Source organism: Myotis brandtii, unplaced genomic scaffold, assembly GCF_000412655.1.
Source record: "Myotis brandtii unplaced genomic scaffold, ASM41265v1 scaffold161, whole genome shotgun sequence".
NCBI classification, from domain to species: domain Eukaryota; kingdom Metazoa; phylum Chordata; class Mammalia; order Chiroptera; family Vespertilionidae; genus Myotis; species Myotis brandtii.
Genome location: NW_005355881.1, coordinates 419,350 through 439,393, shown reverse-complemented (window position 1 = coordinate 439,393; position 20,044 = coordinate 419,350). Strand labels below are relative to the sequence as shown.

Sequence of the window (20,044 nt, the reverse complement as noted above, 5' to 3'; positions counted from 1 at the left end):
CGATAGGGCGGGGCGGGGCGAGGGACATGGCGCGGGTTCCATCTGGTGCCAGGGCACCTCAGTCAGCCCCGCCCTGCCTCCATCAGGTATGCCATTGACCGAGACTCGGATTTGGACCAGATCTTTGACATCGATGCGGACACAGGTGCCATCGTGACGGGCAAGGGACTGGACCGTGAGACCGCCGGCTGGCACAACATCACGGTGCTGGCCATGGAGGCAGGTAAGCTGGGGCGAGGGGGCAGGATGGAGAGAAGGGTGAAGGCTGGGGGGCAGGGTAAGGTGGGGCAAAGAGGAAGAACCCTGCAAAGATGGCAGGGTGGGAGGAAGGCAAAAGTCAATGGGCAGGCCCAGCCGCTATGGCTCAGTTGTTGAGTGTTGACGTATGAACCAGGAGGTCATGGTTTGATTTCCAGTCGGGTCACATGTTCCGGTTGCAGGCTCAATGCCCAGTAGGGGACGTGCAGGAGGTAACAATGAATGACTCTCATCATTGATGTTTCTCTCCCTTTCCTTTCCTCTCTGAAATCAATAAAAATATATATTTTTAAAAGTCAATGGGCAGGAACAGAGAAATGTGGGAAGGATCCAGGCCAAAATAGCAGGGCCAGTCTTGAGGCTGGTTTCTTCCCTCAGCATTTATTGAGCACCCACTGCATACCAAGCCCTGTGTTAGAGGCTGAGGATCAGCCCTGAACAAGACAGACAGGCTTCTGTCTTCCTGGGGGAAGCGAGCCTGTGAACAAATGGAGAGAAAAGGTGGACATCGAGTCAAGGGAGAGAAGAGAGCAGGGGAAGGCGGGCGGGGGGAGAGGGGGTGTTTCTCTTAAGAGAAGGCCTCTCTGGGAAAGAGGCATTTCAACAGAGACCTCAGTAAACTGAGGAGTCATGTTGATATCTAAGGGAAGAGTGTTTCGGCAGGAGGAACAGCCAGTGCAAACGCTCTGAGATGGCAGTTTGCTTGGCCTGTTGGAGGGTCAGCGAGGAGGCCAGTGTGTAATGAGGGGCAGAGTGGTCAGTCATTGTAGAGTCTTCGGCCTTTACTCCAAGTGAGGTGGGAGTCGGTGGGGAGAGTTGAGCAGAGAAGGCCGAAGTCTGACAGGGTGCCTCTGGCTGCTGCATTGAGAATGGAAAGCAGGGATCCGCTAGCCAAATGCCAGGGTGCAAGGAGGACACGCCAGTGGCCTGGCCCAGGGCAGGAGCTATGGAGGAGGGAAGAAGTGGTCAGCTTTCAGAGACAGGATGAAGGGAGAGCCAGCAGGACCTGCCGCAGGATGGTGTGGAACTAAGAGATGGAGAGAGGTCAAGGAGGGCTCCCAGGTGCTTGGCCTGAGTTTCCAGAAGAGGAAAGAGTGTGAGTGTGTGTGTGTGTGTGTGTGTGAGTGTGTGTGTGTGTGTGTGTGTGTCACAGGCACACTTTGGTGCTGCTGGGAAGGAGTGTGAACTGGGAGAGAAAGGCGGGGGAGTCCTGAGACATGGGGTCCAGATAAGTAAGGCCATTGAGGTGAGGAGCTAAGAGCAGAGGGATTCACGGAGCCGCAGGAGAGGGGAGAGGGCAGCTGCAGGCCTCCGCCATAGCCACACGAGGCTGCCCAGACCTGCTCTCCAAGCTCCCACACCCTGGCAGCTGTCAAGGTCTCAGAAGCCAGCAGAGCCGCCAGTCAGCAATCATGACAACAGGAGTCCTCGGTCTCTGAGCCTCAGGCGGCCGATTTTCAAACTCCCCTCCGCACCTCCTAGGCCCCAAGCCCCGCCTGGCCCTGTGAGCCTCCTGCCTTCTCCTCCTTCCGCAGCTGCCCTCCCACTTTGCAGGCCCCACCAGCCATCCCAGGGCTGGGGCCGAGGAAGTCCCTAGGCTGAAGTTCCCTTCGTCTCTTTCAACTTCAGTTTAAAAGAAAATACAAAGCTGGCTCAAACCTCAGTGCCTGCTGCTCCCAAGCCTTTGAATCCACTCTGCCACCACATGAAAGGCCGGTAACAAAGGTGGCTGGAGAGGAAGTGGCGGCTGGGCTGGGGAGAAGACAGCTCCCCCCCTTGCCTCCCTGAACCTGCTCCCTGGGCAGCCAGGGGGACTGGCCAGGCTGCTGGACAGAGATGCCTCCTCTCCCTCCCACAAACATCTCCTCCAGCAGCCGTCACACCACCTGATGGCCCACCACAGCACAGCCGCTCCTGGGGGAAGTGGGTCCCTGTCAGAGCAGCTAGAGTAGCATAGAAAGGCCACATTGCATCGCTGCCGTTCCACCGGCGGAAGAATGTGGGGGACTCTCCCCCATAAACATTTTACAGTGTTTACCTAATACACATTCAGGGCTAGTCGCTTTCTAGCAATTACTTTTCTCGAATCATAATCAGTAACAGATCAGCACCCATTTTACTGTTGGGAAAATTGAGGCTCCGAAAGTTAGGAGACGTGCCCAAGGATGTGCAGTGACAGAGCTGGGATTTGGACCAAGTCTACCCGGCTCCCAACATAGTATTGCTGTGTGGGCCCCCTTCCCCTGGTACTCGCTGCTGTCTGCGCCCACCCCTGTCCCACCCACCAGTCCCCAACTACTGACCATGGGGAAGGGGAAGACTGGTCACTGGGCTAGAGACACCCCCACCTCTGAGCTGCATTCCATAACCCCTGCCCAGCCCTCACCAGGATACTCATCAGTGGGGAAAGAAATGGCTCCCACTGCACAGTGCTGGTGGGGGATTAAGTAGGAAAATGCAAGGAGAGAACTTAGCCCAGTACTTACTAAGTGCTCAGTAAGTGGGACCTATCGATCTTGACTATGCACGTCACTTACCCACCGACTCTGTGCCAGGCACTGTACAGTGACGTGCTCACTGAATCTTCCCCCTAAGAGGTGTCGAGTCTGCTATATCCCCAGTATGTGGACGGGGACACTGAGGCTCAGAGAGGTGAAGCCATTGGTCCAAATCTCCAGCCCCAGCCAGTCTGACTCCAGAGCCCAGCTCTCACCCACTGCCCCTCAAGTCCTAATTCCTTGGTGCCCGGCAGAGGTTCCGGGGGGAACAGCCATGGCCCCAAGGTCACAGAGCAAGTCCATGTGGGGCCAGGGCTCCCCCCCCCCCAGGCCTGTGCTGGCAGCCTGCGGGAGCCCCCGTGCAGTGCCGAGGGGCCTGCCCTCCTGCGCCGCGGCCAAAGCATCCATTTGACTTCCACAGAAGCAGGGGATGCTCAGGGGTCACCATGCCCCGCCTGCTCTGGGTACAACAAACAAGGTGACAAGAATCAGAGGGGAAATATTTATACACAGCGGCCGAGCTGCGCGAGCCCCTCGGAGAGTGCAGCGTGGGAGGGTGGGAGCGCGCCTGTCACACTGGATTACCTCCAGACTCCCAGGCCACTTAGTATGCTGTCTCCCCTCTCCATTCCGCCCATGCCGACGCTCCTTCCCTGACATTATCTTTAACGTTTTGTAATCATGAAATATTAATGACCGATATTGAATTTAAAGTACAATTTGTGTCTGAATCCTTCGGTGGAAAGGGCAGTTGTAAAGGGACAGCCTTCAAAGAGAGGGGGGTGGGGTGCCGGGGGCTGCATCCGGCTCCCTCCTCCAGGGTCGGCAGGCCCTAGGCTGGTCCGGAGGGCAGGCATCCGTGCCCAGGAGAGCCAAGCCTTCATCATTAGCCAGACGCTTCCCCGTCCGAGTCACCCCAAGCCAAGTGGCATCTTATGGCACCTGGTTTTCCCTTTACGCCAGAGCGTGTGTTGTGATTTCTAATGTGCTCTCGGGAGTATTCAGTCAGTCTCTCTTCCCCAGGAAACAATGCCTTCTCCCAGGGCAGGGTCTCGTCTGTGTCTCAGCAGTCACACCAGGCCAGACAGGTAGTAGGCGAGTGTAAATGTTTAATGAATGAATGGCTAAATGGGCGCTCCCACCAGTTAGGACATGATGGAGAGGAACTGGCTCCGCTGCTTGCTTCCAGCTGTGAGTTTGGGCAGGTCACACCCCTCTCGTTCGTTTTCTCATCTATAAAATGGTACCACATTGGATAACTCAGTGATCATCGTTTCTATTTATTTGAGGCTTACGATATGCCAGACGGCATGCGGTAAGCTTTATCATGCCGAGTGCTTTATATAAAACATCTCATGTCGTGTGCATTAGAATTCATGCACGGAAGGCGCCTAGCACAGTTCCTGACACACAACAGGTGCTTTCACGGCCAGAGAACGAGTCTGAGGGGAGAGGGATGTTGGAGATGATGGTTTCCAGCCTCCTCACCCCCAGCCCATTTCATTGCTGGGGAGACTGAGCCCAGGGAAGGGAAGCAACTTGCCCAAATCCACCGATGAGGTGGCTTTCTGACTCCCGGGCCCGTGCCCCTTAGGAGGACGAGAGAGGGGTGCCTGCGGGGCTGGAGGAAGGACCAGGGATGGGGTGAGGGGTGCAGTGGTTTGAGGGTCAGAGAGCACTTCTCCTCCAGGGAGAACCCTCTCACACCATGTCTCCCTCAACCAGTGTTCGCTCAGGGCCCTCACCCACCTGCCCAGGGCTGGGCACGGAGACCGGGGGGTACACAGGGCCACTGGCCTTGGGAGCTCACAGTGGGCAGGGGAGAGACATGTCAACAGTGAGTGGAGTCAGGGGGCAGTGGGCACTCGGGAGGAGCGGGAGGGTGCCCAGCCAGAGGGAAAGAGGCAGGAAAGCTTTCGCAGAGGAGCAGACGTCTGAGCTGGGTCTCCAAAGCCAAAGAAGCCTTTCTGAGCGGAAAGGGGGCTCGGGTGCTCCCAACACAGAGGCCCCTGTGTGCACAGGCCTGGAGGCCTGCTGAGAAGGAGCACACGGGGGTCCGCGGCTGGGCTGGGAGAGGCTGGCGCAGGCGGGCGAGGGAGCACGCAGAAGTCACTGATGTCCCGTGAGCTGGGCGGCTCCTGGAGATGGCAGGAATCGGTGGGGGTCTTTGAGCAGAAGACTGCCCTAGTCAGAGGTGCGGTCCCCAACATTCGTTCGGGTTCAGAGGGGAGGGCAGACAGGAGGGGACCCGCCTGGAGCAGGAGAAAGATGGAGCTGCGAGGAAGACCCGGCTTAGATGCGTGCGGGCGCGCCGGCCGGGCGGGCAGGGCCAGGACGGGTGGAAGAAGTGCCAGGGAGGCCGAGAGTGGAGAAGAGGTTTGGCTCAGCCCTGCATGGAGGGGCCACTTTGGGAGGCAGTGACCTCCCCATCACCAGGGGGTGCAAATCGGGCCTGGGCTCCTCTTGGACTAGGGAACCCCTGGGATCCTCTGCCACCTCAACTGCCTGACATGCCACCAGGAACAAGGGTTTTGTGATGTCCATAGAGTCTCCACAGGACCGCCCGGAGCGTCAGGACCACTCAGCCCTGGGAGGAAAACCTCCCCACCGCCCCGATTCTAGGGCCCCCACTGCACCCAGAGGTCCTCCCCTACCCTCGGGAGGACTGAACCGCCCCCAACAAGATCAAAGCCTCCAGTCTCCTTGGGGAAGCCAAACAGATCATCAAAGTCCCCGAGAGACAGAGAAGGGCACCCGACCTCCCACTTCCACTGGCGATGAGTGGGGACAGGGCAGGACGTGCGCGGAGTCCCCTCGTGACAGCCCTGAAGCCCCTCCCCTGAGCACCCCACCTGCTCGCCCAGCCCCCCTCACCGTCCCGCCTGCTTGTCTTGGCCGGCTGGTAATTGGGATGATAAATCTTCCTGCCCAGCTGGTCAGCTCTAATCAGAGCCGGGTGTTTTTCGATGCAATTTAATTCCTTTGGGAGGAGGAGGGGCTGATAGATGGTGCAGAAGAGGGTCCAGCTCTGCTCCTGCCCCCACCACAGCCAGTGAGCGGGAAGGAGGTACCTCGGAGCTGCCCCTCCCTCCCTCTCCCCACTCTCATCTCCTCCTCTCTCCCACTCTTGCAGCCTCGATCTCTCTTTCTCTCTGGGCTTCTCTTTCTCTCACAGCCACGGAGAACTTCCAAGTCCAACTCCATTTGTTCTACTGATGAGAAAACCTTGGTCCAGCGATAGAGGCAGGAACAGGGTCACACAGCACATGGGTGCTGGGGTTACAGCAGTAAACACAACAGACAAAAATTCTGCTGACTTCCTCACGGGGGAGGTGGGCAATGGGCAAGGAAGGCAGGTAGAAACATGGGGGTGCTGTGGGGAGAAATATAGCCGGGGAGGGGGTGTCAGGTGGGAGAGTAAGGGCCAAGTTTAAATAAGGTCATCAGGACTTCACCTGATTGGTTTAACAATGGGTTTCACATTACTTCCTAGTTAGATCTCAACCTAAAGGTCACTCACTCCAGAGAACACATCCCTGTACACCCACTCCTCAAGGGCGGGACCCCCTGCTCCATGCTCTCACAGCTCCTGAACTTTATTCCTCAACTCTTTTCAGGGTCTGGAGTACTGTCTGTCCCTGCCACTAGACTGAGAGACCATGTTGGTCTTGCTCACTGTTGTGTCCTTGGTACACAGAAGGTGCTCAATCCGTAATTGTCAGCAAAAACCAGAAGTCTCAGCTCCAAATTGCTCAGTCCATTCCTCCATCTGTTACGCATAAGGGACCCGGGGCGCAAAGTGTAAGAGGCCCACCCACACTGCACAGCCATTCTCTGCCCCAAGTCTGGTCTCTTCCTGAAGCACCCACTGAACTGCTGGGCCCCTCGGCCCCCCAGGGCATCACCTGCCACCTCCCAGATTAATGGGGAGCCAGCACAGGGAAGAACCACCAGGCCGAAGCACGTTTAATTTTAATTTAGGAATCGCTAAGGCTGCAGGCCTGCTCAGCTCTGGGCTGTCAATCAGCCTTCCTCAAGGCTGCATCAATTAGTTTAAAAATATTGAATGTAATTTTGCCTGACACAACATATTGCAGCTACTGCAAAATATAATTTATTTTAGAAGAAGAAATAATTAAACTAATTTGCATGTCAGTCAGCTGAACTGAGATGCCAAAGGCTGGGGGGAGGACCAGGGGGGATCTGGCCCCTGGAGAGGGCACCTGCTGCTGGGCATTGGGTGGGGTCACTGTGGGCCTGGGTCTGAGCAGTAGGTGCCTCTGGATGGACAAATATCCAGGCAGCTAGAGGGCCCACTGACATTGTACCTAGACCAAGCACTGGACTTGGAGTCAGGAGACTTAGAACCCAACCCAGCTCTGCCGCTGACTCGCCTGGGGCTTTGGATAAAGTCCTGCCCCTCTCTGGGCCTCAGTTTTCTCATCTACAAAATGGGTGTAACAAGACCTCCTTAACAGGTTGTTTCGAGAATGAAATGAGGTCATAGATAAGAAAGTTTGTTATAAATTGGAAAGTCCTGCACAGAGGTGAAGATTAATGCATGGGTGGCTTCCTTGTTTTATACCAGAAATATTTAAGGTGGTAAACGTGTGAATTATTATTATCAATTTTTACAAATGATGTTAACCTGGGAAGAAGGCAGTCAGAGGTGAGACATCAGGCTGGACTCCTCCACCTGCCAGTCACTCCAGGGCGGTGGTTGGCAGCCCTTGCTACACATTGGGTTCCTGGAGCTGTTAAAAAAAAATGGCAGTGTAGCCCTGACCGGTTTGGCTCAGTGGATGGAGCGTCCTGCAGACTGAAGGGTCCCAGGTTCGGTTCCAGTCAAGGGCATGTACCTTGGTTGTGGGCACATCCCCGGTGGGGGGTGTGCAGGAGGCAGCTGATCAGTGTTTCTCTCTCATTGATGTTTCTAGCTCTCTGTGAAGAATCAATAAAATATATTTTTTTAAAAAAACAAACAAATAACGGCAGTGGCCAAGCCTTGGGCATCTGTGTGTTTTAAAGGCTTCCCAGGTGACTAATTGCAGCCGGCTGGAGACTGCTGTGATGTCAGGGGCACTGGGTCTTGATTTCAGGGTGGCCCACAAGCTCTGGGGGTTCCAGGCCAGCCCCCAATTTCGGGGTCCCTGGGATAAGCTTTGCAGGTGGCGATGTTGGCAGAGTAGAGGCTCACCTCCTCAGGGTTGATTCAGCTGCCCTGCCTCTTAGATCTGAGACCCTCAACTCATGCCCAAGGGTTCAGGGCTTTCTCAAGAGGTGACCTGTGACATTTTAAAAGAGAAGGCAGAACAGCAACAGAATGGTAATTACGTGGGAAGGAGGACGTGTTAACTAACCGTATCGTGTAACCATTTCACAATCTATACATGTATCAGATCCTCACACATGGTACACCTTCAGCTCACACCATGTTACATGACAATGATATCGCAACAAAGCACGAACGTTTCAAAAAGAAGAGGGAGAAGATACCAGCAGGACCTAAAGAAGTGGTGCCGTAGGGGGGCTCTCCTGCTGTGGCCCAGTCCTCCCGCAGGGTGGCTGCCCACGGACGGGGAACTTGTCCTGAGGGCTCCTTTCTGCGTGCCCACAGGACTGTCTCTTCTCTGGTCCCTGCGCCGCCCCCACTGCAGGGGAGGGTGCCCCCCTACCCTCTCTCTGCCTCCGCGGGTAGAGAGGTGCCTGTTCCTGGCACAGCCTCACCCTCCCCGACTCCAGAAAGCACCACCATCTGTCTGTCTAAGTTCTCCAACACCGCGCTCTTAAAAATAACGGCTCTCCCGGCATTCCTAGTCACGACTCCCATCTCTCACCCCTGGAAAAGCCCCCCTAATCGCCGAAGCAGCAGGTCCGAGTGAGCTGAGAAGATAAGGTGCTCCCGGCTAAGGGGAGCTCCAGAGAGGGGTCAGGGTCTGAGTTAATTAAAGACTCACCCGCTTCCTTTGAGGTGCCTGCACCTGCCTCCCCGTCTCCCTTCCTCTCTATCAACACACAGGCAGCCGCAGTCCACATCCAGCGGCCCGGGGTTCAGAGGAAGAGGCAGCCAACCAGTTCTACTCCCCCCAAAATTCCCGGGGCTCCTGGCTGCCTGGAAGCTTCCAGGTTGCCCCCAGAATAGTTCCCTGCCAGGCAAGCCAGAGACCCAGCCCTCGAATCCCTGCTTGAAAGGGGGTAGTTTCCTGTCCCAGAGGATGTCCTTGAAGAGGAATGAAGTCACGGCTAAGATAGCGGAGGACCGGGCACCAGTGAGCACTCAGAGGTCTGGGTGCAGCTAGGAAGGGCCAACATTCTGGGTGTTGCTCAGAGAGGACAGGCTGGGTGAGGGGTCCCAACATCCTAGTCACTTGATGTCACTGCTGAACAGCCCTGAGCGTGTTTGCTTATGCAACAGATCCTTATGCAGCACCTGCTGTGTTGCACGCACAGTTTCAAGGGCTTTACAGATAGTAACTCAGTCTGTCCCCTTAGCCAACCCATAGCTACTAACCCCCTTTTGCTGGGGAGAAAACTGAGGCACAGAGAAGACAAGTGACGTCGCATGGATCACACAGCGGCTAAATGGCGGTGTTGGGCCCTAGCTGGTTTGGCTCAGTGGATAGAGCATCGGCCTGCAGGCCAGAGGGTCCCAGGTTCGATTCCAGTCAAGGGCACGTACCTTGGTTGCAGGCTCCTCTCTGGCCTGGGCCCTGGACCGGGCACATGCAGGAGGCAACCAATCAATGTGTTTCTCTCACATTGATGTTTCTCTCTGCCTTTCCCTCTCTCTTCTACTATCTCTAAAATCAAAGGAAAAATATCCTCGGGTGAGGATTAACAACAACAAAGTGATGGTGTTGGGATCGGAACCACGAGGCTCCAGAGTTCTAGATCTTAATCACTATGCTCCGTTTGTGCTCTGGTGTGGAAACTCATATCAGAGAGGAAAGGTCTTACCCAAGATCAAGCACGGGGTCAAGGACCGAGCCCTGCCGGGAACTCAAACTTCTCTCCATCTGAATCCTTCCGGGTTTCATTCATTTGTTCAACAAATGTATTAGGACCTACTCTGCGTCGTATCCCACAGTGTTGAAGTCATACGACAGAGGCCTTGACCTCAAAGACATCCCAGTGGGAGGAGTGGGGACTTGATGGTTTGGCTGAGGACCCTGCCAAGACCGGAGGTGGACTTGTCACGCCCTCTCAGGGTCAGGTCTTGAAAGACAGAGATTTGGGGCTCAGTTGCCAGCTGACCACATCTTTAAACTTTTCCATGTTGGGGTTTCTCTTCGGCACCATGGGGATATAATTGTACCAAACCACAGGGTTTCTACAAGGATACCTGGAATAATGGGCATGACTGCTCCAGGTGTGTTCTGTTCACTCCATGGTGATGGACAGAGCTGGCGACAGTGCTGGTAGTGTTGTTGGAGGTGGGAGTGGGGTGGTGGTGTGATGGTGATGATGGTGATGATGGTGGGGCTGATGATGTGGTGGGGCTGAGGTGGTGATAGTGATGGCCTTCGTGTTTGTGATGACGGTAGAGATAATGAAGGTGGTGGTGGTGGTGATAATTCTAATGGTGACAGTAGAGTTGGTGGTGATCGAATAGTGATGGTAATAGAGCTGTGGTGATGGCATTGACGAGGGTAATAGTGATGAGGGTGGAGATGGTGGTACTGATAGTTATATTGGCAGGTGGCAATTATAATACTAATGGTGGTCGTGGTAATAGTAATGGTGATATTGACAGGGGTGATGGTGGAGATGGTGATGGTGTTGGTGATGGCCTGGGTGGTATTGGTGGTTACCATGGTGAAGGCTGTGATGATGATGCCAGTGGTGCCAATGCTAATGGCACTGGTGGTGATGGTGACAGTGACAGTAATGGTGATGGCTACAGTGATCATCTAATGGTGGTGATGGTGATGGCAATGGTGATGTGACAGTGACAGTGGTGATAACCACTTGTGCCAGATGTCCTCAGTCCTGATCCTGGTACCAGCTTGATCACCCCCCGAGTCTCTCTCAGTGTGACTCCACTGCCTGACCTTGTCCAGCAGCAGGTGGGGCCTGTCTAGGTCTCATATTGGATACCTGTCACCCTCCTCCTGTGCTCTTGCTACAGACAATCATGCCCAGCTCTCCCGGGCATCCCTAAGGATCCGAATCCTGGATGTGAACGACAATCCCCCAGAACTGGCCACTCCCTACGAGGCAGCCGTGTGTGAGGACGCCAAGCCAGGCCAGGTAACGCCCAGGGGCTGGGGACTGCAGGTTGCTGCCGGGACTGGCCAGAGGCTCCTCTACCCAAGCCCCGAGGGGGCTCGGCCTCATGTCAGCCCCCTGCCCCTCCTCACCCTTTAGCTCATCCAGACCATCAGCGTGGTGGACAGAGACGAGCCCCAGGGTGGGCACCGCTTCTATTTCCGCCTGGTGCCTGAAGCTCCCAGCAACCCTCACTTCTCTCTGCTCGACATTCAAGGTGAGTTACTTCTGAACCCCCAAATCCTAGGGTGCATGGAGGGAGGAGCCTAACTTAACTGCCCTCTTTCCACATTATTGATGGAGAGACTGAGACGCCCAGAGGGTCAGCGTTGGGCCCAAGATCACACAGAAAGTCCGGGCCAAGCTGGAGCTGTTGTTACCCAGGCCGCTGGTCAAACCCTGCAGAACAAGCAGTGGGTGGGTGGCCCAGTGGAGAGGGGGCATCTCAAGGGTAGAGAGTGATAGATGGAAATATACAGAGAGGCACTCCATGAGGAGGGGGTGGGTCTGAGGCCAGGGCATAAAGAGCCCCTAGTGAAGGTTGATTAAGCCATATGCACACACACCCACCCTTCAGCTTAAAAAGCGCTTTATGTCACTCACATTGCTCTTTGCATCCTCACAGCCACCCTAAGGTGGTTTCCTTAGCCCTCCCTCCATTTTGCAGGTGATGAAACTGAGATTCTAAGAGGATCAAGGACCCGCCCAGGGCCCTATAGGAGGCTGGGACTTGAACTCATGCTTGTCTCAGATCCAGTGTACTTCCTGCCTTAGCTCACTACCTTGAAAGGAAACTGCCCCGCCCAGCCTGAACTGATCCCATTATGAGACGTGCCCCAGCAAGTTCCCCAAGAATTTGAAGTTTGAACCTTTGAGGAGTAGACTGGGTGATCAATGGACTGGGAGTGAGGGACCTGGGTTCCTGCCCAGGCTCAGCTGGTGGCTCTCTATGCAACTCTGACAAGGTTGGCACATCTGTAAGCCTCAGTTTTCATCATCTGTAAAATGGGGGCTGACCATGCCTGCCACCTCAGGTGGCTAGGTCCCCCCAGGGAGATGAGGGCTGCCGAGGTATATTGTGAGTACCTAGAACATGTTAGCTCCTTCATTCAGTAACTATTTATTGAGCATTTGTGTCAGGTGCTGTTCTAGGCTCTGGAAATACATGGCAAACAAGATAAAAATCCCTGCCCTCTGGAGTATACATTCTAGTGAATCAAATAAATAATATGTTGGGGATGTAAGTGGCTGTGGGAGTGGGAGGAATAATGTAATAGCCATAAGAGTCTAGACTTCATTTTGTTCAGTGCTGGCTCCTAAGTGCCTACAGCAGTGCCTGGCACATAGTAGGTGTTCAATAAAATGTGTTAAACAAAACGGGGGGGGGGAATAAAACAGGGTAAGAGTGCAAGCTAATTCAAATAAGATGGTCTGGGAAGGCCACCTGAAGGAATCAGTAGTGAGTAGGGATCGAAACGAAATGAGGGAGTGAGCCATGCAGATAACTGGACAAAGAATGATCCAGGTGGACAGAGCAGCAAGTGCAAAGTCCCTGAGGGGGAAACAGGCCTGGGATGCTCCAGGAACAGAGGCCTGCCTGGTTGGCGTGAGTGAGTGACAGGACCAGGAGGAGATGTCAACAGAGAGGTGCCAGGGGCCCGACCATGTTGGTTCCTCTGACCCTGGAATAAGCCTGGGACCATCCCCCCAATACCTTTACACCCCTTCCCTCCAAAGGGAAAAAAGACCTCAGGGGGCTCTGTAGCCAGACCCATCCATATTTCCAGGGGTCGTGTTAAAAACATTTTACACCTAGTGCACCCCAGAAAGGACACTGACCTTAAGTCACCTGGAGCAGGAGCCCGGAGCCCTGGCTGGGCCAGGCTTGAACCCCCTGGTGGCTTTGGTTGTGTCACGGTAGGGAGTGCCTGGGGGGAAGGCTGAGGCCTCAGGGAAGGACTTGAGGGGCTCAGAGTTGTGGCCTTTTAAACCTTTGTGGAAGTATTTCCATATTTTAACTGGCATAGCCCTGCCTTCTCATCATTCCAGCGGGATCCTGAGCAGGCCTCAGGAGACACAAACAGCCCTGGCTTGACCTTTCCAAATGCATGAGTCTTTCCAACCAAGGGGCCTGGGGTTCTGCCCCAAATGCCTCTCTTTGCCTGGAGGCCACCAGAGCTTCTACCTGGGGGGACCCCTGGTAGGAGCAAGGAAAGGTCTCCTCCTCCTGTCCCCCATCCTTCCCGCGGTGTGCCACGCCCCCTCCTCCTCACCGTATAAATATCCAGGGTGACAAACGGCTACCCCAAACCATCTGTTTCTTTGTACAAATTTGTAGCCAGTTTGGAAACGTGATTTATAAATATTGCTTTTGCAGCCAGGGACTGACACTGATAGATGTCAGGCCAGATGGATGCATGCGGTGCTGGGCGCAGATTCCACCTAGAAGTTTGGGGTAGGGGTCTGGGCTGGCCCGCAGCTTCCCCAGCTGAAACCAGCCACAGCCCGGGAGGCAGCTCAGGGGTCAAGGACAATGCTCAGGGAGTCCCTCTTTATGGGTGAAGGAGTGGCAGGGACCAAAGCTCTCAAAACGTATGTCTCCATGGCCAAGACAGCAACCCTGGGAAACAAATGTCCCTCTCCTCTCTCTGTTCTTGCTTGGAAATTTGAAGCTGAGCCAGAGCCAGCCACTCATTTTTCAAATCTGTCTGATTCTCGGTGCCTCCACTACCGCTATTATCTCACACCTGAAACACACAATAGCTTCCCAACTGGTCTTCTACATCCACTCTTGTATTTCACATTAGAAACTTCCTTGTCTGGAATATAGGCTCAGCAAGGGCAGGGACCTGTCTGTGTTGTTCATTACTGTATCCTCAGGGGCTAGAATAGTCCTGACATGTAGAGGGTGCTCAATTAGTATCTACTGTTGAATGAATAAATGACATGTCACTAGATCACTTCTTTGCTTAAAACCCACCAATCCATGGCCTCCCATTGCTTTTAAGAAATTAACCCAAATTCCTTACCATGGCCTCTAATACTTTCCACGGCGGGTCCCTGCCTCCCCTTCCAGCCTCATCTTGACTCACTTTAGCCATCACCTTCATCCCTCCAGCCACAACGAACTGCTTTTGGCTCCTTGAGTGTATTATGTTGCTTCCAACCTCAGGGCCTTTGCATGGCTATTCCCTCCTTGAACTCATCATTCAGGGCTCAGCAGTAATATCACTTCTTCCAAGAAGACCTCCCTGACCTTCCAGACTGAGTCCAGTCCTCTGTTAGGTGCCCTTCCTATGCCTTTCCTCATTAGCCCTCACCGTGGTCTGTGGTTTGTAATTGTAAACTAACTTGTCTATTTGATTAATATTTGTCTCTCACATTAGAATTTAAACTCAGATCCAGTACTATTGGTTTAGCTCTCCATTATCTTCCCCCCTCCCCCGTAATAGCATGGTGCCTAGCACATAGTAGTTACTCAATAAAGAGTTATTGGATGGATGGATGAATGAGTGGATGGATGATGGATGGATGGATAGATGATGGAAGGATGGATGGAGGAGCAGTGGATGAATGTATGATGGATGGATGGATGGACGGATGGATGGATGGATGGACGGACGGACGGGTGGATGAATGGGTAATTTGGGGTGGATGGAAAAGGTAGCTATGCCAACAATTTCACTGGATAAATTCAGATAAGTCACCAACTTCCACATATATAAAATGGGGATCATGTCAACTCTTGGTTGTAGGGATTAAACATTACTATGTGTTTAAAGTATCCACTCAGTCCTTGATGCATAGAAAGCATTCAGTACATGCAAAGGAGTCCCACACCATTTCCTCTTTTCCCCATCTTGCTCTTGAGCCTCCTTTCTTCCCCAGGGGAAGGCCGATGTTTTCACAGCTGGGGTTAAGTATACCTTTGACAGGAGGGCTAGAGTGCAAGCCAGAGCTGGGGGAACTAACCAAGGACCACAAAAGGTACCCAGAAAGTTGTGGTTCATTCAAGCATCGCTGTTCAAGTCTGGCTCGGTGCCAGGAAAGAGACAGGCACACGCTGCGGTACCACAGTGTGACAAGTGCTGAACAGAAGTGTGCATGGCACCTGCGTAGTCAGAGCAGAGAGAGGGGAGTCATAAATCCTTCCTTCCCAGGGAAGCGGAGAAAGGAGGCCACAGAAAGGAGGTGACATTTAGCTGGAGCATGACGGATGAGGAATTTGCCCAGGCAGGAGGTGGAGAGGGTGTTGCAAATAGCAGGGACTTGGTGAGTGAAGGACAGAGCAGCCTAGACAGAGCGCGGGCACTCCGTGCAGCCCCAGGAACATCAGGGTGGGGCGCGAAGAAAAGAACCACAGCATCTATTGTGAGTTTCTGTGCTGGGAACTATTCTAAGGGTTCTGCATGCGTTTTACCATTTAATCCTCACTCCCACCTGATTCTATTTTCCTCAGCTACAGATTAGGAAGCTGATGTCCAGAGAAGCTAAGTTTCCCAAGCTAGTAAATTGTCAACTTGGCGTTATTTTTAACATCTTTGTGGAAATTTTCAAATGGGTGTAAAAGTGGATAGAATCATATCACAAACTCGCATGTGCCTATCACATGAGCTTCAGCCGGGACCAATCTTATTTCAGCTGGATCTCTAGTCCACTTCCTAGATGTGCTCAAGGTCACACACGGCCCTCCGAAGGCTTTTTCCTGCTTTGTACCCATTATGGGGAAGGCCAGGACGGGGCCCTGAATTGGGGGCTGCAGAGAAGAGGCTGGGTTAACTGAGGCCACAAAGGCCGGGAGAGGGACCCAGGCTGCCAAAGTCAGAGGTCAGTGAGACCAGCTGCAAGACTTGGAGGGCAGGGCCCCCTCTTGTGGAGTTGGCTGTGAACTGTGGGGAGTGGCCAGCTGGGCTCTGAGTACTTCTGAACCACCATGTTGGCAGCGATCAGAGTGATGAAGGCTCAGGGATGGCCTGACCCATCCAGGAGAGGTGCAGAGGAGGCAGGAAGGCCAGGGGAAGTGGGCACCACATGCCTCGTGAGCCCTTGTTCCAAAACCAGACACCCACCCCCCCTCCCCCAGGCCTGCTGGCATTCCTAGCAACAGGCTACCACAAGGTAATGAGTACATGTGTTAGTTCACCATCCTCTCTGGCCACATGTATTTAAAAAAGGAAGGAGGTGGTTGAGGGAGCTTTGGCATGAGCAGGTCCTCTTACCAGGCCCTGGGGGCCACGCCCCAGCCCTCTAGGCTCAGTCTCTTAGACTCTGGACAGAACGCTTCTGCAGCCAAAGGCAGCTGCCAGCCAGTGTCCCCAGTCTTTTCTGATGACCCAGGACTTGTCAGGGCTCAGCAAGCCACAACCCAAGGGCCACAGTTCCCCAGGGTCAGGATGCATTGGACAACTGGGGTGGAATCTGGAACAAAACAGGCTGTTGAGACAAATGGGGAAAACCAACACCATAGCCAGGGACAGGACCTTGGCCCAGCTGGGGACAGAATCTTGGAATAGCTTGAATAAGAAAAGAATCTTGAGATCGCTGGGAATAGAATGTTGGGACAGCTAAGGACAGAACTGCGGGCTATATGGCTGGGAACAGGATCTTCGGGCAGCTGGGGACAGAATTTGGGGACAGCTGGGAACAGAATTTTAGAAGATTGGGGAATAGACCCACAGGTCAGCTGGGAGGCTGTAGCCTGGGGCATAGGGAGGCAAATCCGGAGGTGAAATCAAGAGGTGCCTGGGACGGGGGAAGCTGAGCCTGGACCTCAGGTCACACGCCCCTCCCTTTTTCTGGCGCAGACAACACAGCCGCAGTGCACACGCAGCACCTGGGCTTCAACCGGCAGGAGCAGGACGTGTTCTTCCTGCCCATCCTGGTGGTGGACAGCGGGCCGCCCACGCTCAGCAGCACGGGCACACTCACCATCCGCATCTGCGGCTGCGACAGCTCCGGCGCCATCCAGTCCTGCAACACCACGGCCTTCGTCATGGCCGCCTCCCTCAGCCCCGGCGCCCTCATCGCACTGCTGGTCTGTGTCCTCATTCTTGTCGGTGAGTCCACTGGGAGCCACCCCTCCCCATGGCCCCATCCTGGGCACTGGGTTTCCTTCCCTGGTGGTCCCCGTGGGGCCTCGGTTTCCCTCTCCATACAGGGAAGGGCTGGCTCGAATGGTGTCCAAGCTCTAACATGAAGTTCCCATGGACAGTCTTCTCAGTACGGAGCAGCGGACGGTGCCAACCCCCACCTGAGACTAGGTCGTGCTGCCCCACCCTCTACACGGGCCAAACGTTCCCTAAGTTTGAAAAACCAAGCATGTCTTTAAAGATTCTCTCATCCGTTGTCCCATTTTATTCTCTATGTAGTAAAGGGCTCTTGTGAGCCTCACCACCACTCAGCCAGGTGTATTATCCCCATTTTTCAGATGAGGAAACTGAGGCTCAGAGAGGTTTAGTGGCTTGCATAGGATGCACAGTTAGTCCGCTGACTTGAAATCACGTCTTCGCGCCCTGTGTTCCCTGCTCCTTTACCCCACCTGCTAAGAATCTAAACTGGGGCCAAAACCTTGGGGCAGCTGGGGCAAAATCTTAAGAATTTGGGGTCAAATTTACTCTGGTGTCAGTTCCACTGGCAGCCCATTGAACCCCAACTATGTTCCCAGTGAAGAGATCAAGTTCCAGGAGCTAAACTGATTCACGTGGCCATAAAGCCGCCTTTCACCCTGGTAGCAAAAGGCCCCGTCTCAGCCCTGACTACTGGGCTTCACGGAACAGTGAGAGCTAGAGGGACTCAAGGGAGGTCCATGTTGCAGACACCGGCTTTGCTCAGTTCCCTGGGAGATGTCAGCTGCCCCCACCCCTCATTGCCTACCACTCGTCTGGCCACTGCCCACCCCTCTGAGGACCAGCCTGTGGTCAAGCTGCACCTCCTCAGGTCCCTGCAGAGGCCTTTCCTAGCGGGGAGGCCCCAGCCCCCCTCTCTCCCCTCCCCAGCCCATGGCTCAGAAACCCTTTTCCAGAGGGTGCACTTTACAGCAGTCTCATTTTCTGAGGCAGTGCAAACAAATTTCTGCCTAATTGCCCACAAACGAAGAAAGTGCACATCAGTGCTCTAAAGGTGACGGCGGAATCACTGATCGGGCCTGGCACATCTGTCGCCTGCCGCCTGCGCTCCCCACCATCTGCTCTCACGGGCATCCCCCTCCGCAGCTTCCAGCCTCCAGCTCCAAAAGCCATCCATCCATCTTCCCCACTTCCCTCCTGACACCTTCCCTCCCCCCGGACCTCTCCTTGGCCCCATCCCCTTCCCTGTCATGAGCCACCTTGTTAGGCCATGAGCCAGCACCCTGCTTCATGGCCCTAACCGCTGACTCTGGCCACTGGCCCTGCTGGAGCTGTTTGGAGCAGCAAGAACAATCCAGGGCCTGGCATAGTACCCAGGACATCTGTCCATCCATCCACCCACCTATCCATTTAATTCTCCCCTTCATTCATCAGTTTCTTATTTATCCACCCGGTGAGTTCCCCCTCTGTGCTAAACTGTTCTCGGCACTGAACTCATCAGTGAGCAGAAGAGACTAAAAGCCCTGAGTAACTGGGAGGTCGGGGTTGCCATCACTGCAACGGAGACTGAGGGTGAGGAAGGCGGAAAGAGTATTCACTCAGGTGTGGGCAGTTAAATGTGAGATTCTCTTGGCCAACCCAGAGGACTGGTTAAATAGGAAACAAGACATACAATCTAGACTTCAGGGGAGAGGTCCAGGCTGGAGTTTGCAGCACAGGATTTGCCAGCCTCTAATGGAGCTTTTATAAAGCCATGAGACTGAAGGAGAGCGCCAAGAGGGCCTGCGGATGGAGGTCCAAGGACTGAGTCCTGCGACATCTGAGGTTAAGAAGTCGGAGGGGAGACGCCTGCTCTGATGGTTGAGTGATCAGACATGGGAGGAGGCAGAGAACAAGGAGTGCGGGAAGTCAAGTGAAGAGAGCCAAGAAGGGCTGATTCATTCATTCACTCTTCCTTTCACTCACCCAGGTTTCCGTCCTCATTCAGTCATTCATTCAACGAGCACATTCATTCACTCTTCCTTTCACTCACCCAGGTTTCCGTCATTCAGTCATTCATTCAACGAGCACGCTCCACGTGCTCACTGCACGCCAGGCAGCAGTTGGGGGAACATTGCCCAGGTCCTCCATGGGAGTGGAGGGTGTGTACTTGGGGGTGGGGAGGCTGACATGCTAACCCAGCAGGGCCGGTGGTATGATGGGCAGTGGCTCTCACACTGGTAGACCTGGAGGGGACCCAAGCGTTCACCTTTCTAACGAGCTCCCAGGAGAGCTGGCTGCTGCTGGTCCAGGGACGGAGGTTTGAGAACCAGTGTGAGGGAGGGCGGAGCTCCTCACCAAGGGAGCTGGGAGGTGATGGCCTGGAGCTCTTCCGGGAAGGGATCCTGCAGGAGGCGTCTTGACCTGAGACTCCAGAGACTCGGAGGTGCTCAGGACTCTGGAGTGGACAGAGGAGGGCGAGGGTGAAAGAGAGGTCAGGGCCAAGGACGTTCCTCCAGCCCTCAGCTGCTCCCTCACACCCCCAGCACCTGGAGACCTGGGTGTCTCTTCATGGAGCTGAGGATGAAGACCTCAGAGGTTGGGTCCAGCCCCCAACACCCATGAAATTCCAACCCTGCCCTCGGTGCCCCGCAGACTGCGGTGGTCTGGCCCCAGTGTGCACACCCCAAGAGGGAGAGAGCTCCCCGCTCATCCAGGCAGCCTTAGGCCCGGCTCCCCGGGGTGGGAGGGGGCCCTGCGCGGCCCTCACGCCCCTTCTGTCCCCCACGCAGTGCTGGTGCTGCTGATCCTCACCCTCAGGCGCCACCACAAGAGCCACCTGAGCTCCGAGGAGGACGAGGACATGCGGGACAATGTCATCAAATACAACGACGAGGGTGGCGGCGAGCAGGACACCGAGGCCTACGACATGTCGGCGCTGCGGAGCCTGTACGACTTTGGCGAGCTCAAGGGCGG

At 54.7% G+C, this 20,044-nt stretch overlaps 1 protein-coding gene across 1 annotated transcript in view; it reads left to right on the top strand.

Annotated features, from left to right (window-relative positions):
* The window catches only part of CDH22 (cadherin 22, type 2), a 125,052-nt gene that overhangs the window by 69,610 nt on the left and 35,398 nt on the right, over window positions 1–20,044 (top strand). Inside the window, exons 9-13 of the mRNA XM_014536384.1 lie at window positions 7–223; window positions 10,885–11,006; window positions 11,124–11,241; window positions 16,829–17,080; window positions 19,861–20,040. Of these exons, the coding sequence (XP_014391870.1) occupies window positions 7–223; window positions 10,885–11,006; window positions 11,124–11,241; window positions 16,829–17,080; window positions 19,861–20,040 (889 nt within the window). The remainder of the gene's footprint in view (window positions 1–6; window positions 224–10,884; window positions 11,007–11,123; window positions 11,242–16,828; window positions 17,081–19,860; window positions 20,041–20,044) is intronic.